Source organism: Gobius niger (assembly GCF_951799975.1).
Source record: "Gobius niger genome assembly, chromosome: 18".
Taxonomy (NCBI): Eukaryota; Metazoa; Chordata; class Actinopteri; order Gobiiformes; family Gobiidae; genus Gobius; species Gobius niger.
Genome location: NC_136869.1, coordinates 9,791,345 through 9,810,059, shown reverse-complemented (window position 1 = coordinate 9,810,059; position 18,715 = coordinate 9,791,345). Strand labels below are relative to the sequence as shown.

Below are 18,715 nucleotides of genomic sequence, written 5' to 3'. Positions count from 1 at the left end.
AGTCCAACCCAACAAAGTCGACACAGCTGGACATTTCTGTACTTACACGGTCGGCATTTCGAGAATCATCCAAATCTCCTCTTCAAAGAACCCGGAGATTTAGCAAGACCTCTGTAGCATCCGAGGTTATGAACACATTTCTGATTTCCGAGAATTTCCTAAAACAAATCAGCTGTTTTGTTATGGAACAGCTACATCGCAATGTCAGGGGTGGGCAATAGATTTTTTATCTTAATTCTGCTCAGTTTTTGAAGCGAGAACGACTTTGAGAAACAACAAAAATGTCAGATCTCTTTCTATAAATATTGTGCGTCTTTTGCCAGTATCTCCCATTGCAGTTCAAACACACAAATGGATTCTCCTCTGGACTGCAAACATTTTGATTCAATAGAGAAGGCTGATATTATTGCCAGATTTATGTGGTGACATTTGCAGGGGGTGAGCTCAGGTAATGTCTGCGGTTGTGATGTGGTATTCCCCTTTGCACAGAGGGGATCGTGAGCCGCATGGAAACGCTGCATGAGTGAATCTTAGCACTGTGTTGTTAAATGTCTTATTCTGTGATTGAAGTGAAGATTTTCGTTCCAATTTGGGACAAGATTTCCAGCCATTTTCTTGAACTTAATCCCAGACTGGGTCACAGAGGCAGCATCTCAAAACGAGAATCCCAGACTTTCCTCCCCATGCAGACTTTGTCCTACTCTTCCTGGGGGGTTCCTGGGGTACCCCCAAGTCAGAGCCACATCAGATGACTCTCATCATGGAGGAGCAGCGGCTCAGCGCAGAGCTCCTCTGGGGTTACTGTGCAGAGGGAGTGCCCTGCCACTATAAGGAACTAGTGCCAACTACTTTAATAGGATTTTGTCCTGTTGGGCAAAGCACTATTGCAGTGGATTTTGTACATTGCAAAAAAAACAAACCTATTGTTATTTCATATTGAGATTCAAAGGGTAAGATTGGTTACACTTTTAGATTACTTTGATATATTGCCCCCTCCTGGAACCACCACCTTAACGTGGTGGAGGGGTTTGAGCATCTGAATGATCCTAGGAGCTCTGTAGTCGGGGGTTCATGCCCCTGGTAGGGTCTAAGTGACGGGTCAGACAAAGAGCGGTTCAGAAGCCAGTTATGAGAGACCAACAGGCCCGTTTAATTGTGAGGCCGTCCTCCCATGGACCCACCACCTGCAGGAGGAGCCATAAAGGGCAATATGATTTGGGCAGCTCCAACAGCTGCCCCCACGACCCGGCAACGGACAAGTGGATGGATGGATGGATGGATGGATAGATGGATGATACATTGTACCTAACTGAATTTAGTACATTGTAATCCTAAATCCACTTCATAACGAAGTGTAATAACTTGTACTTAGTACATACACAATGTGTATTAGTTCTCTGGAGGTACATAACGTAATAATGGGATAGGGCCTTAGGTTAGGGCTAGAGGTGGGGTCTTATGACTTGTTATTATACGGCTCTTCACAACGTAAGCAGAACGCTTCATTGATTTGAATGGGATTTTCCAACGTTCTACCGGTCATTATTTTCTGAAAGAGGACCTCTGAAAAAAATAATGACCGCTGCCAATGGCAACGGAGTTCGTGCTTTCATATCACTCTGCACGTACGTAGTAGCGGGCACTATCTCTGTCCCCGTCTTCAGGGCGAAACAGGACCGGTTCGCCCTGTCGGCACTTATTTTCCCTATAATGACCAGCGTTCTATACATTATCCCTTACTTATGTTATGAGTTCCAAACTACTAATACATATTATTCCATTACAACCCATAGGTACAAGTTATTACACACTGTTACCAAGCACTAAATTTAAAAGGTGATGTATCAAATTAAAATAAAGTTTCCTTCATCTGTAAGCAAATATGACAGCTTCTTTGGATGTAAGTCATTAATAGTAGAAACATGCGTCATTTAGATAGAAGAAAGCCAGATCAACCGCAGAGAATCCGCAGCAACACAGGGAGGAAGAAATGATCGGAAGTGATTATCATCTTGCTGTGAGGCAGCTCTTACCGGTTCACTGCTGTGCTCCCCACATTTACAAAACAGAACATTCTAGCAGTATCTCAGAAACTGTTTTTGTGCAAAATACACCTCTGTGTCTGCCCACTTCCTACTGCCTACCCCCAGAGAGACCCGCACCACACTTTGAGAACCACGGGCCCAGAAAGCTGCTGATGTAAACCTTCATGTAACTGATGACTTCACCTCTGCCCACAGGTGATCCACGACTGTCAATGCGTCATCAGGAGACACGGACGCAAAAGCAGAGATCATTTTACACGGTTTCCATAAAGGAACCAGAGCAAATGTATAATTCTGCAAAGGAACATTCAGAAGATCAAGTGCAGCATATTTTTAAATACTTGTGCAGTCCGAAAAATCCCCTCACAGTCGCTTCGGCAAATCTTATGCTTCATTGACTTGCAAAGACACTAGACTTTGCCAAGCATTGCATTTTTATTTGAGTTGTTCCTATTTTTACTCCACTTCTCCCTTCATTAGCAGCCAGATCGGAGTTTTAACGAGCCCTAATAGCGGGGGGTTGCTAATAGCTGATTAAAAACAAAGCCGGCTCACACAGGCAAAGTGTTACTATCACAGAGAGCGTGGAAAGCGAGCGGAGCCGGGGAGAGCAGAAGGGAGCGCTGAACTGCGTGGCAAGAGTTCACAGATAATCAGCGTCATTTATCACAAACGCCGTGCAATAGCGTGAAGGCCTCCGTTACGACTGAGTCCAAATGTGACATACGTGAGAGCGCAGACGCCCACGGAGCGCGGGGACGAGACAACAAGCGCTTTTACGCTGGCCGCGGCGGAGGCTGAACAGGGAGGGGGGGGATCCATGGACAGTGTTTGAAAAGGTGCATAATAATCTCTCACACCTGGGATTATGTAACGCTGTGTACTTGTACAGACGGTTTCCAAGCAACGACGGGCAAAAGCAAAGGACAGAGTGGCGGAAAGAGACGAGTGACAAGCAAGAACTTTATTGATTTATTGTTTTTTTTTGCACGTTTGACATTTATTTTTGAAAGGGGCAGGGAGAGACATCCAGCAAATTGTCAAACCCATGAGTCCATGGACAGAGTAGTTCATGTGCTGCATGAACTTGGTAATTTTTTAAAGGTTAGTGCTAGATAGTCTTCTCCTCATCCTCCATTTTTATTGTTTCTATTTACCATCCATCCATCCATCCATCCATCCATCTTCTTCCACTTCATCCGTTGCCGGGTCGTGGGGGCAGCTGTTGGAGTTGCCCAAATCACATTGCACCAGCCCCTTATGGCTCCTCCTGCAGGTGGTGGGTCCACAGAAGGACGGCCTCACGATTCAAACCGGGCCTGTTGGTCTCTCATAAGGGGCTTCTGAACCGCTCTTTGTCTGACCCGTCACCCAGGACCTGTTTGCCATGGGAGACCCTACCAGAGGCACGAAGCTCCCGACCACAGAGACCCCAGGATCATTTGGACACTCAAACCCCTTCACCACGTTACAGAAGGGGTTCTATTTTCCAAATAGTGAATATATTTTTTTAAATTGTTTGCTTTTTACTTGTCTTTTATACTGCTGTTTATTGCACGCTACTGTTGAGCAAACGAATGTCTCTTGCTTGGTCGTAAGTCAAATTTTTATTTAAGCCTCATAAAACTTTGAGTAAATGCAAAATTTTAGGTTTTGCTTTTGTTTTTATTAATACATTTATTTGGAATGCAGATAAATACACCATGCCAGTTGTAGCCATATACCTAACCCTATACTGCAATCACACGCTCAAACACACACATGCTGGCCCAGGAGAGTGTCCCTATTGTACATGTTCAAAAGCCGCTGACATACGGCACAGCTGTTTATGTACAAGTTTACAGAGCCATGTGCTCCTGAGATGAGGAGAAACCGTCCCTTTCTCCCTCTCTCTATATTTATACTTTTTGTTATTGAAAACTGCATAAGCCGCCCAATTCCGAGGTTTAACTGTGGACCTGGCAACCCTGCTTCGGGGCAACATGGAAACTCCACAAAGCCTCAATTTTCTACAATTCACAAATTTAAAGCTGGGGTACTTGATGTGACGTTTTATGTTTGGCCAAAACTCATTTCTAGCTCACACAGTCTGTCCTGCATGAAATGTTCATGCAAATTGTAAATGCTTCAAGTCCATGTTCAGCTTGTGGTAAAACACAAATTTACTTTTCAACAACAAAAAGTCTCTAAGGTCTTTGGAAATAGGTTAAATACTTAATTATCCCTTGTTCTGTGCATTGAATCCAACTAAGTTAAAGGTTTGAATTAAAGGGGCTAGATGCAAGTTTGCCATTTTATACTCACTACTGCCACCTCAGCTCATATGTATGCATATGTATGTACTGCATCTTCTATATTAAGCTCGTGCATGACGGCAATTCGGACCCGAAGTAACACCTTTTTGAGTGACAGTGCAGGATTTTAGAGGCAGTTGTGGCTCATTCTACACCATAGGACATTGTTGGAACATGTAGGGGGAGGAAAATACATAGTTTAAACATGTTTTAACTCTGTATAGTCCCTTTGAGTATGACAAGAAATATCTACAGGGATTAGAAAGATGGAACAATCAGTAAATGTTTCCAACGGAGATGTACTGTACTTTCTCATCTCACTTGCTTTTCAGCCATTCATACTGTATCTGTAAACAGTCCAACACCAGAGCAAATGAATGTGCTGCAGTGACATTATTTTTTTCCCCCGTGGCTCCACTGGACTGCCCCTATACTATACCATATACTATACTTACCCCTGTCTGTGCAGTAAATCAGTGCTTTGGGTTTCGTGTTAGTTCACGATTCAAATCTGAGTCACCCATAGACGCCCACTGAGCCAATCTCCTCAGTAAACCTCCACCAACACCTCGCTATCCTCTTCAGAGAGAGAATGAGACAGAGAAAAGCAGGTTTGGAGATGAGTCCCAGGACGAGACCTATAAAACATTTGGATCCTCCCCAGCGGGTGGGTATGTGTCATCTGTTCCTGTGCAGCTGTGAGTGAAGGGTTGGTGCAATAGTTAAGTGGTAATTATAGGATTATGTGTAGGTAGGTGTTTCACGATAACATGCTAAGTTCCATATATTAAGGCAAGAATATGTCGCCATAAAGACCGATTTACACCACGGAAATGAACAAAAAAAGGAAGTTGCGATAATCTGTTATTAACATCATAGTAATGAGCCCAAAAATATATTGTTATGTATTGAATAATAACTTGATATAGTAACAATTATGACCGGGCGGCGGGCAATGGGTTGTTACATAAAATAGTAACAAAAAACAGACATTTTAAATTTATTCGGATGTTAATGGTTGATTTAGAATTGAACAACTGAAGACATTTCACCTCTCATTCAGGAAATGTTCAGGTCTGTTCATTTTACTGTCTGAAAACTGGAAACTCGCACTTCGACCATCCCTCTTGTTGTTTACTATAAACTATCTTAAAGGTCCTATATCATGCAAAATCGACTTTTTGGAGCTTTTAGCCATGTTGTTATGCTATTTCCTTATCAAAAACACCCCCAGAGTGGTTTGTGGCTTCATTCACGCAGCTCTCAGTAATCCTCCTGAATCCTGCTCTCTGAACAGCTGCTCCTCCCTCTCCTGGTGAACGGCTGAGTGTTCAGTTGTGTCGTAACAACGGAACGGAAGTGCTCGACGTCTGTAATGTAATGTCTTAATTCTTTGCTTACGGCCGGATTTTAATTTGTAAAACAGCTTTTTCATTATTTCTGTCGTAAGAGAGAAACAAAGAGTAAAAAAAGAAAAAAAAAAAGAAAAAAAAAGAAAAAAAAAAGGATGTGCCCGAAGTGCTTCCAGGTCAGCTGTGGCCAAAACAAACACATCGCGTCTGAACAGATCAGTCATGTTTGCGCTGCAGCTGTGAAGATGGAGCTCGTTACCTACTCTGGACACCTGTTTTTTATTCTTAACTAACGATAATGTCACGGACGGAGAAAAAGAAGCGCGTTTGGCTACGGGGACAAGGAGTTTATATTCAACCCTTTTCAGGAAGAGGCCACTCAGCTGTTTTTTTCTCCGGGATTCAGCGACTATCACCAAAATATTGTTTTTCTGTGACTGTCTCTGATGGATGTTTGGGGAACCTTCGCCAGAACCAAAGTGGATTAACTTTTATAACCAACGCGAGTCCCATAATGTAAACAGCGATGGAGCAGAGCGGTGAGTCAATCCAAACGCGGGTTAGCTTGTGTGTTAGCATATTAGCATGTGTGTTAGCCATTTATGAAGCTGTGTTGCAGATGTCAACTCCATATAACTGCATCGTGAAGTAACTTCACTTATTGTTGTTTATTTATATTACGGTAAAGTTGTATGCGCGGAGAGAGGGGGCGGAGTTAACTGAATCGAAGCGTTGTGTCTTCCGGGTTTGAAAAATACCTCCAGAAAACACTTATATTTATCACAAAAATGAGTGCTCCATAATGGTAGAGGTACAATATATCATATAAATGCCTATACTTAACTTTGGAATGGCTAAAATAGCATGATATAGCTCCTTTAAAGCAGTACTAAGTAACTCATGCCCCTAGAGGCCATAAGCGCCACTGCAGATTTCGTAGCATGTTGCGTTTTTTTACTCATTATTGTCCGTGATAGTAAATACTACGCTGACAGAGAAGACAAAGGGAGAGGGGGGATTGTACATCCAATTACACAACGGAGATAATTTTTGTTCACTGAAACTTGGCTGTAAATACTGTTTAAGTGACAATAGCCTGCAGTTAGCTTTGCCCGTTAGCCTGTTAGCTTCTTCTTCATGATTCCATTAGTGTTTATTGGTGACTCGACCCGGAGGCAGCGAAGTTGCAAATTTGGTTTTCTGGACAGGGGGAGATTAAAGACCCATGCCATTAACACTTGTATTACCCTGAGGGACTTCGAAAAGGATTTATTACTAAGTTCTTCTTTAAAACTCAAATTTTCAGTGGCGCAGGGAGTACTTTTGCCTTACAGCAAGAAGGTCCCCTCAATCATGGGCTTGGTGCGACTTTTCTGTCCTGTCTTCTTACTAGTTAAATAACATTTTTCATTTCTGAATACTTAAAATACTTTTCCTTGACTATTAGCAGAAATGTTTCCATGATTATTTACGTTGAGTTGAGTCATAACTATTGATTGATTTGGACATTATCCCAAATACTGCACCATCAATATTACCGTATCATCTGTATTTTAACTTGTAGCGTCAGTTCAGCACAGAAATGTTTCCCTCTTTTATTACTGCACGGTTGACACCAAAGCCACATCAACATCACAGCACTCAAACACCCACAGCTCCACTCTCCATCAAATGGTATTGAAATGACTAACATTTGTCCAATATTAATAGCTCTTGTTGTTGCGGGAGGGGGGTCATATTGCAACGCACTGAGTCACGTTTGCTATGAAATGCCAGCTGGATTCGTGACAGACTTGTATTTACATGCGGCGTGTTTTTGGCTGTTGCCCGCCTGGTCCCGTGCATATGGCGGTGTTTATAAGTGAAGCGGAGTGGGTGTGCGTTGAGTCTCCTGCCTTCTGGAGCAAACAGCTGATGCTCCACCCGAACCATAGCCCGAATTCAGGCAACAAAAACACACGTGGCGTGCCTCGCGCTCTGGTATTCACGAGTCTGGTGTTCCACTGGGTGTGTCCGTGTGTTACTGCAAAAACAGGGAAGCTCTACAGTGCAGTAGGATTAGTCACTATTATAATGGTCACAAAGTTTTGAAATGCGTGTTAATCTTGTTTATCGGTTTAGCGATTTCTTTTCTGTTTTTGCAGACAGCCAATGATTATTACAATGGCAAATTTTACTACAATTGAGAGTGATAAAAAGTAATTTGTCAAGCTAGATGCACCAGCTGCTAAGACAGCTGCTTAAACTTATAAATCCCATCTTGTAATTGTTACATTATAACAGTCTCTAGATGCTATGTATTGAAGCCAACGCGACCCGGCCCCAGATAAAGCGGAAGAAAATGGATGGATGGATGTATTCAAGCACCTCTCAAAATAAAATAGCATTTCAAAATGAGAACCAGGAATCATCATCAAAGCAATTTGTTTAATAACTTCATGGTATAGGGCTGAGCAGCAATATCAGCATGATGAGCAATATGAAAAACGTATGTGAGTCTCAATCAGGATTAGGGATGGGTACGGTTACATCTATATAAAAATACTGATTTAAACTTTACCATACCTGAACAATACTTTTTCGATAACTATATCAAAATTATTATAATATATATCATTTAGAACAAGAAAACAGAACAACAATGTAAATTTGATCCATTAAAGATAAAGTAACTTCCTTTAATGTTGTTCCTGGATCAACAGGCATCAACACAAAGATACATCAGTACCTGCTTTCGATACTTTTATTGTTTTGACACCAGTAGTACTAAAACTTTTATCCAGATGCCATACTAATATTGTTTAAAGGGTATAATGGTACCCAGTCCTAATCATCACTTAAATGCAGTGGCCGCTTGTAGCAGAGATTCGCGACGATGACGCTCGGGGCCGACATTGCTGTAGTACCTCCATATAGCGGCGGCGGAACAAGCTAGTTTTACATTGCATTGCATTGGACTTTAGACACGTTCTAAACAACTGTAAAGCCTGGTGCCTTGATGTTGTTCCTGTGATAACGCTGGGATAGGCACAATTAAAGGAACCAGGCGGGTTTTGTTAGCAACATTTATTTTAGAAATCTCATATAATAATGAGGGCCGAACGGTTAGCACTGGAGCTGCTATGACCGAACTACACGTCACGCAAGGGCCGAGACTACAGTGAAGATCCCGCCCTTATGCCCTTTTTAGGAACATGCATCGTCAGAGCTGGGGAGGAGTCCTTAAATCCGCCATGATTTCCCCCTCGAACGTGGTCATTGTGGCAAACGGAGAGGAGTGAGGAGGAGTTGTCTATTACTTTTTACAGTCTATGCTTATCATGGTTGATGCTGCACTTTGTGTCCCTTCAAAAGTTCATACTACACTCTCATTGGCTAATTCAGTGTCACTCACTCAAAGCATGATAAGACTGGGGAAAAGTATCTGTGATATTAAACAGAAATGACCTGAATCACGATATCGCAACCACTCTTAAGTAAACTGGGGTATCGTCACAGGAATTACATCATGATTTGATTTGTACTAGCATATTACCCAGCCCCACTCACAAGCACACGTGTAAGATGAATAAATATTATCATCATAGATTTGTGAGGTTGTATGGTGAAGAAGTACATTGCTTATCTGCTTAGCACTGGTTTCCAAATTTGTTCTTAGACTTCTGTCCAAGGCCATCTCTGTTCTCCTTCACATGTGTTGAACGGACAGATGGATATTACGTGACATTCGGGGCCAAAGGGTCTGTCCCATTGTTGATTTGGCGACAGCGCGGCTTTGGGTGGTGGGCAGTAACATGAGAGCCACCAAATGCTGTGTCGCTGCTCCTGCGTCTACCTCCTGTTCATGACCAGGAGCAGCAGAGAGGGCTCAGTGATCCCCCAAGTAAAGACTAAACCAGGAAAAAAACTGTAAAAAAAACAAGAACAAAATGTAGGACAAAGCAGGGGCTAACCTAAGCTAATAAGGTCTTACGCATCTCAGCATGTTTGACCTTAGTATTTCATCACTTCTCCTTTTATCACCTCTGCTTCATCTGTTCCCAAACCGGCCGATACCCCCGCTTCATCATTTGCATGGACTTGATCGCCAGACTCGAAAATGAGCAGTAAAATTCGCAGGCAGCACATTTGACAAAAACGCTCTGCCATAACAGAGACCTGCCAAACGGGACAGTCACAGCCGGAATGATGAAAGGGGGAGGTTTGGGCTCGGTCCACATTGAAAAGGTGAGGGCTGACATCTCATGTTTGATTTGTGTTTAATATTGGAGTACCTAGAGGAAACCCAATCACACACACACGGGGAGAAAAGGCAACCTCCACACAGAAAGGCACACACTCCCCTCATTTGCAATCAAGCATCACCCAATAATGAATACCGTGCAACTGCTTTATTGGGTCAACATCTAAAGAAAATAAATAAAGATTGCTCTATACAATTTAACGTGAGCTTGACCTCTTCAAATCTCCACACTATCCCTTTATCTACCTGCCAGAGTCGAAACACCATCCATTCCATAAACTATTATTTTACTGCTTACGAAGACAATGTAACCCTATGACTAGTCGGCTTGTCAAAAGATACTTATCGAGAGACTCATTAGGCAAAGATATCTACTTTAGTGTCTTTTCTAAACTAGAACTTTCATGAATGAAGCCTTAAAGGGACTATGCAGAGTTTAAAACTAAGTATTTTCATCCCCCTACATGTTCCAGCCATGTCCTAATGTGTGGAATGAGCTCAGACCTGTTCACCACAACTGCCTCTAAAATCCTGCACTGTCACTCAAAAAGGTGTTACTTCGGGTCCGGCGTGCCTTAATATAGAACCTGCAGTTATGTGTAAGACCTGAGGTGGCAGTAGTGAGTATAAAAATTACCAACTTGCAACCAGTCCCTTTAATTGTAAATTGCACATTGTTTTAGCTGTATGCTGGTTAATTACTTGTGTAAAAGTACATAATATTACTGATCTTACACTGTATTACTCCAATAAAACAAAACTGGAGTATACTTGCGGTAGAAAATACCAAAGTATTCAAAGAAGAAAGTACAAATCCATTAAAAGAAGTGTTTCAAAAACACCATTCACAAACCGTACAGCAAAACAATGGAGACAAACCTTCTTCCTGGTCGTAAGAATATGGCACTGACACTTCACAGCGCCACCTATTGTTCTGGAGTGTGCATTCTTTTAAAACGCATATTTACTTTTTTACTTTGGAGCCTATAAAGAAATGTAGCAGACGAGACATTATTATTGTATTTAGTAAAGTACAGATCCTCAAAAGCTCTACCTAAGTATAGCACTTAAGTAAATATACCTCATGACCGACTAGCTTTGATTGTGTTCTCAGTTCAAAGCTACTTCTCAGCTCTGACCTGATATAACTTGGGAGCATTATTCTCCCTCCACTGGCCTCTGCACTTCTACACACTGTTTGCACACAGCTCCTAATAGACCCTTCGGGGACAGTTTTTACGGCACTAAACCACCTCACGCTCGCAACAGACAATTTCCTTCTTCCTGTTTGTTTTCATACTCAAATACACAGATTATTTTCGCCATGAGCAAATACCACAATGTTTTTTACTTATTTTTTTCCTCTGTCGTCTCGTTGCTGCAGAAGGCCCCGGGGCTTTTCTCAGCTCTCCTAATTATATTGGCACAACAGTGGAGTGATACGAAGAGGGAGGCTGAGGGGAGCATTATTCAACAAGAGGCAATGTAATAAGTTCTGTTTGCAATCTAAAGCTGGAAAAGGATCCCTTGAAATAAACAAAGATACAACGATGCCAAAAACATGCCTACGTCTAACAATTTGTCCCAATTAATACGAGCAAGTGTCTTAATTGATAGAAATGTTGTTTTCTAACTGGACAGTCAATGGTTCAAACCCAGCTCCAGCCAGTGCAGACTTAAAAGAATAGGCCACCGTTTTTCAATACGGAGATACAGTATGTTCTTACTTTAGACGAGTTGATGCGTACCTGTCTGGTCTTTACGGGTGCGCTCAGTCACGCAAAAAGACCAAAGCTGTTGTTAGCATTTAGCTTCTCCTCTTCTCCTCAATAAGACCAGTGATTAAGCTCTTCCACAGTTTCCCTAATTAACTACAGTTACGTGACAAGATCCAAGTATAGTTACACAAAATTATATATCGATTTTCTGAGCAGATAAAAAGGGGAACTATATTGCAAGGTATATTAAATAAACACCTTAGGAGCACTTCAACGTCTGTACAGCAAAGTCGCTAAGGTAAGAACATAATCTCAGTATTGAAAAACAGTGGCCTATTCCTTTAACACACCTTAAGGTTAAGGTTAAGATATATTGTCCCCGTAGGGAAATTTGTCCTCTGCATTTTACCCATCCTTCGATGTCGCTAGGGCAACCCGTAAGGAGCAGTGGGGCGATGGCACTACCGCGCCCGGGGACCCAACTCCAGATGTAGGGCCAGACTAATGGTCAACGGTGAGAATCACCCTCTGGAGGATTGAACAATTGTGCATGTTTTTGGTTGATGGGGGGTTTTTACTGAGAAGGCAAAAGGCAAAAACTAAAATATAACTCATTCTTTCAGATTATCAGGTTTAAATTTCTGTAATTATGGTGAGAGGAATAAAGAATCAGTTCATTTAATACAAATAATAGGACTATGAATAATAGAAGGCTAGTATAACTTTTGCATGTCGAGCTGCTCTATGCATGTGAATGTAAATTATGCATGTTGATATTGCAAAACCAATACAGCCACTGCATTTGGAATACAATATGCGGATTATTCATTAAAACAAAATGTTGAACTCCACTACACTTTTACGACCGCCTTCTATTAAGCTTATGACTATGGTCCTGCTTCAAAACCAATTCGACAAACGCCACTATTGAGATACGCCTGAAGCACCGTGCGGCGACGAAAAGCTAATTGGAGTTCACTTCAGGATAGATCCATATAGTCACATAGCATTTAAGGTGCCAGGTGTTTGCCGCTGTCATCGTGCCAGAAAATATTCCCATGACTCAATTTTGAAAACTCAAACTTCAAAAATGGAAAACAGCTATTTACCCTAAAAGCATATGATGGCAGTGCTCAATCTGAAATCTATAAAGATAGGCCAGGAACGCATTGAAAAACATGATCATTTGGACTGCTCCGAATGCCCTTCACACTCCGAGTTAAAATGATGTATGACGCTCAGTAATGGCTCTCATACTTATAGTGTTTGGCAGCGGAGGGAGACTTGGCCGATGCTCCAGGCTTCATTTATGAAGTGAAAAATGAACTAGTCTTCATAATGTATTTGGGGAAACCATGTAACGTCTGCATACACATTTAAATATATTAACCATGTAAGGCAACTGATATGCATGATTTTTTTTTTTGGTTTTACTTATGCAATCAAATGTGTTTGTTACATTTGAACAATTACAATAGGATGCAGGGGCGGACTGGGACTGAAAAACAGCCCTGGACTCTGAGCAGCCTGGCCCAAATTAGCGTAATTGTGCACTTCCACAAATACATATTTTAATATTTATTTTATTTTTATTGGTATCATCAGCAAAAAGAACTGGAAAGGTGGTCATAGAAACAGAAGCAAAATCATTCATATAAATAATAAATAATAATGGTCCCAAAATTGAACCTTGTGGTACACCATACTCCACGGAATTCCTTTTAGATTTATATTTTTTTATACTGGGCTTTACCCAAATCTAAAAGCTTCTCGACCGGAAAGCAACAATGTAACGCCTCATTTGAAAGCTAAGACCTACAAAAGTGATGGTAACTTTTTGTCACGTCATTTTTGTCATATTTTTGTTGTTGTTTTTTTCATTATTTTTTTCTATCATTTTTTGTTGTGTTTTTATCACGTTTTTGTAGGTTTTTTTGTCCGTGTTTTTCTCATGTTTTTGTTGCCTTTTCATCACATTTTTTGCCACTTTTTTGTTGCTTTTCCAGCACATTTTTGTTTTTTCATCCTCTTTTTCTCGCTATTTTGATGCTTTTCTTTTTAGCTTTTAGATTTGGGTAAAGCTCAGTTGAGGCGGGACTGGTGGCCCTATAGAGCCAGTGGCCCTTCTGTGCTCTTCCAGAATGGACATATGGCCAGTCCGCCCCTGATAGGATGGTTGTAATGGATAATTTTCATGTGGCTTTCTTGGCTGTTCGGACATAATACATGCTCTTTCATTTGCTCCTCTGTAATCGCAATATTTATTACAAGTCTGCACTTACTACAATTTTAATCAATTTTGCACTAATTGTTGTTTGTATCTGTCTCTGTGTTTGTGTTCTTTGTCACCTGCATCTGCACTATGTTCCCTGGACAAATTTCCCCAAGTGGGACAATAAAGTTTAATTAATTAATTCATTCATTCATTCATGCTAATTCATACAGCAGCCCTAATACTGACGTGGATGACTAGCCAAAATACTGCGGAATTTGACTTTTTACTGCAAATATTTTGACATTGTTTTGGGCCTACACACACAAAATTAAAACTGGTGCAAAGGTCAACATCTTCTCTGTAATATATTTCATTTTTACTGTGGTATATTAAAAGATTGTGCCATTGCTGAAAGGAATGACAAGACTCTCCTCATGCTTTTGGTATGACTGAAAAAAATGTCTTTGCAATGTGTTTGTGCCTAATGCCCTTCCAAACATATCAATTTACCGAGGTTTGGTGCTGGTCCGAAGAATAATTTTGGGTTTGTAAACTTTCATAAGGCAGAATCTCCCACTGACATGTCGAAAGATGTTTCCAGTTTACCTAATTAGATGCAAGCAGCAGTTTATCCTCCTTGAAACTATAGTTGTAAACATGTGATTAATATTGCTTGGGAGAATAGTGCTTCACATAATTTTTCATTTTATAGCAACCGGCAATACATTCAAGAGGAAGAATTATATACTGCGTCACATTGTCCACGCGGGGCCATTATCAAGAAAAATAACGGAGAGCGGGTGCCAAAAAAACTCACTTTTATCAGCCAAAGGCAATTCCCTTTGAAGTGTAAATAACTTTGGCCAATGTTCGCTCAAAACTCGGGGTGCACCGGATACCGATGAATTATGACTGAGAGACACGCAAACAAGACAATCATAAACACAGTCACAATTATATTTGCAGACAGTGCAACGGGGACGGGAAGATCAGACTGCGCCATGTATCGCCGACGTGTCCCTGGGTAAAGCACGTACCCTCACTGTTCACTGCAGTCTCCGTGATTGATCAGAGTCAAATCACATGTGACTGGTTTGTTTTGGCCAAAGGGATCTGCTAAATAATAAACTAAATGACAGTAAATATTGCTGGCAAACATAAGGCATTACACAACTATCTGCCCTTTGTCCGTGAGCTCAGTTTGAGCTCACGCACATCAAAACCCACTACAATCATTTCCCTATTAACTTATTGAACACTTTTTTGAATGGAAAAGTTTGAGCTTTCCTACAAAATGCTTTGTCAGCTCAAAGCCTTACTTTGACCATAATGTTAACAGGATTATTTGAAACTTCATCAACTGAAAAGTTATACCATGGAGCTCTAGTTTCAAGTATTTGATGGTTGCTTTCATCAATAATAATCTGCTACTGTCAGTAGTTACAGTATGTGATTAGCGACCATTGCGCCTTTAAACTCTTAAAATACTACACAAAAAGGAACATATAACGCGGGACTCTGTGGTTTCAAGGTGCATGAGGAACTGCTCAGCTGTGTTGGTGGCAACTTAAAGGGGCAAGATGCAAGTTAGCCATTTTATACTCACTACTGGCACCTCAGGTCTTATGTGTAACTGCAGCTTCTATATAAAGCTCGTGCATGACGGCAATTCAGACCCGAATTAACACCTTTTTGAGTGACAGTGCAGGATTTTAGAGGCTGTTGTGGTGAACAGGTCTGGGTTCATTCTACACATTAGGACATGGCTGGAACATGTAGGAGGAGGAAAATACATATTTTGTACATGTTTATACTCTGTATAGTCCCTTTAAGTACAATATGACTTATGACTGTCAGCCTAATATGCAACTCTATATGTCTATTTTCTAATTTGAGCAACAGAAGCTCGTCTGATCGAGTTTAGTATAAAAATAATCTCAATCATCAGGGTAGATACAAACAGTCCACTAGGTGTTACGTACTGTAGATTGCAAAAAAGAGATACATTTTCTGTACACCTGTTGCACTGCACCGTGGGCCCTTAGAAGAAGAGAGTTGGATGAATTTTGGAACGTCGGGCAGCTTTGTGTAAAAATGTCCAGTTGAATTGATTCATATGTTGGGCCACGCAGAGGACATCCCTTCCTTCCTCATATGCATCACCCGTCGCCAGTTCACAACTGTTCCCCTTGGGCCACCTTTGGATTGTTCCTGACCACGGCAGATTTTGACTAAAGCGCTTCTGATAGACAGGCTACTACTGACCAGCTGCCTGCATTGGGACACTTCACTGGAGCTGCAGTTTTGGAGAAGACAGAGATGCTTACTTGCTAAGGTTACTTCCTCATAATCTAAAAGCAAAACAAGACATTTCCATTGCTCCTATTTCCTTAATTTACAGACAGAAGTAACTGAGTGCTTAAAAGTCTTCTTGAGATTAAAAATATGACATTTTTACACCAACATTATTTGACATAAAGCAATTCAACAAAGGACTGCCAGTGTTGTCTCGGCACAAACACACACAGCGCAAGAGATTATTTTAATTTGAGCCCAATTTCCTTGTCCTGTCTCAAAGCCTCTGTGTGAGTGATTTTGGCTGTTCCCTCTCTCACACATTGCGGTGTCACTTGGACATTGGTCATCATCGGGAGCTGGGATGATGCATAGCCACACACACAGTCCAGCCTCTCTGTACAAGTTGGGACAATGACATAATGCCTTCTGCAAGCCCAGGAGAAACCGCACTTTCTTGTAGACTCAAAGTTTTTACAGGGATCTGAACTTATTCCCCTATCAATTACATGTAGGCACATCTCCAAAAAAGCAATAGTTTGACATGAAATTGATAAAGCCTCATTCTTGTAGTGTAAAATCAAGATGTGTGTGTCCAGTGACTAAAAAGTTGTCAGTTCAATATCTGTGTCAGGCATGTGGACACCGCTGCTGTGTGTCATTGGGCCTGACACTCTATACTTTTCAGTAAACAGACAGGTGTTCTGGAATGCGCTATTTCATCATCAAACAATGACAACAACTTGTAATGACAGTCATTATTCTTAAATATGAAAATACTTGTTTGAAAGCCTATGACAGGGGGTCCGAAAGATATTCTTAGACGTAAACAATTTGAGTGTGTTGCTGTAAAGAATGAACTCTCTCTTTCAGATTAGACGAGGACAAGGCAGGTTCAAGCCGGGGCTAAACCAGGACTTTATCAGATCTTTCAAGGTCCACAAGAAGAGGGATCAAGGAATAAAACAGAACTAATCAGGAGTAAATTGGGTCTAAAAAAATAAACTAAATTGGACTGAAATATCACTGAACTGGATGCAAACCAGAAAAAAAAACACTAACCAGAATGCGTAACTAAAAATCCAGATCGATGTATGGTTCTTTAGTTTTCAAAATATCACTGACAAAAGTTACAAAGCCCATGCCAAATATCAGATGTTGAATATAAGCTTTTGTATTATCATTATTCTCTAAAAGTCTTCGAAACTTACGTACAGAACAAGTATATTACGGATAGCGCAACATAGAGTCAGCGTGTCGTGTCCACTCCAGTCGTATCTAAGCAACACAATCCGCGACGCATCTCCAGTCTCGTATCCCTCCACATCCATCCGTCAACCACAGAGAGTTCGCCCATGGAAAAGCTGCCCTGCTACACCGCGCGGGTCCCACTCACCTTTCATCCACTCCACCACTTGGCTCGTACTCCATTTGCTCACCGGCTCCATCACCAACGCCATCGAGGAAAAACTTTACGCAGTGTCCCTGGTCCCCGATAAGAGATACGCCTCCTCGCCGGGGGACTTCTTCACTTTAGCCCCCCCACCCCCTCCCTCCCGTGCCTCTCTTTTCCTTTGGCTCTGCTGGGTGCTCCTTATGCCTTAATGCGCCCAGGTGACTTCGCTCTTCTAAAGCTATTCGTGGAGGCTTTAACGCAGCGTAAAACGGCCGGTGTGCCTCGTCTTCTCCTGCTGTTGTAGGATTGACTCCGTGCATTCCATTTTTTTTTCTTCAGAGTTTTCAGTATCTTTCGCTTCGCTTGCCAGTCCTCCGTGTGTGTGACTGTACGTGTGTAGGTGTATGGCTTTAGCAGCAGGACCGGCAGAGTCTCTCCCTCTCTCTCTCCCTCTCTCTCTCCCTCTCTCTCTCCCCCAACGTGATTAAATCATCGATGCTCGCTGGGTGGGTGGCTTCCCGCGTGCATAATAGCTGTCCCTTTCGGAGTGATAGCATCTGGGAGATACCGAGGCAGCTACTGCTCAGTGTGTGTGTCTGTGTGTGCGCCACTGAATGATTAATTGTTGGGATGAGAGTGCAGTGTTTTATTTTTATTTTTTTGTATTATAGGGGCCGGTATACGTGAAGCCCTCGGGGGACGTACAGAGAGACGCAAAGGTCCCTTTTCACTTTGCGCTTGAGTTGGAAGCGAAATGAGTTCAATAGTGATCGTTTTTCTAAGCAATTTCATTTGCTCCTGATGTTTCTAAATTGGTTGGGTGCAAAGTTGACGCACACCCTCTCCATCAAAACTGACACAATTAACCCAGAAAAACGAGTTTGGTGCAATTTGCAATTTCTTCCATTTTTTTTTTTTTTCTTGCCATAGCAACCGCCTCCCAATGAACTGCTTATGGCATCCATCCAGTCATGCTGGCGTATTAGCATCAATGATACTGAAACTGCTCTATGTATCTTTAATTAAATGCAGATGTTAATCAATGTGTGCCATTCGGATGACAACCTTACATAAAAGAAACTGCATGATGTAATCACTGAGGTCTTCCATCTGACCAACGATGGAAGACCTCAGTCCATTCTTTGGGCAATCAAAGA

General features: G+C 41.6%; 1 protein-coding gene across 3 annotated transcripts in view; it reads right to left on the bottom strand.

The window, feature by feature from the left end:
• Nucleotides 1–18,107, bottom strand: part of cnksr2a (connector enhancer of kinase suppressor of Ras 2a) — a gene marked incomplete at its 3' end in the record, with an annotated part of 107,643 nt that extends 89,536 nt beyond the window's left edge. Inside the window, exon 1 of one of the 3 annotated variants that reach the window (XM_079576564.1) lies at nt 17,559–18,107. In XM_079576564.1, coding sequence (XP_079432690.1) covers nt 17,559–17,622 — 64 coding nt within the window. In that variant the 5' untranslated portion in view covers nt 17,623–18,107. The remainder of the gene's footprint in view (nt 1–17,558) is intronic. The other 2 variants (XM_079576566.1, XM_079576565.1) reach the window with 2 other exon arrangements.
• Between the last annotated feature and the right edge of the window lie 608 nt (nt 18,108–18,715).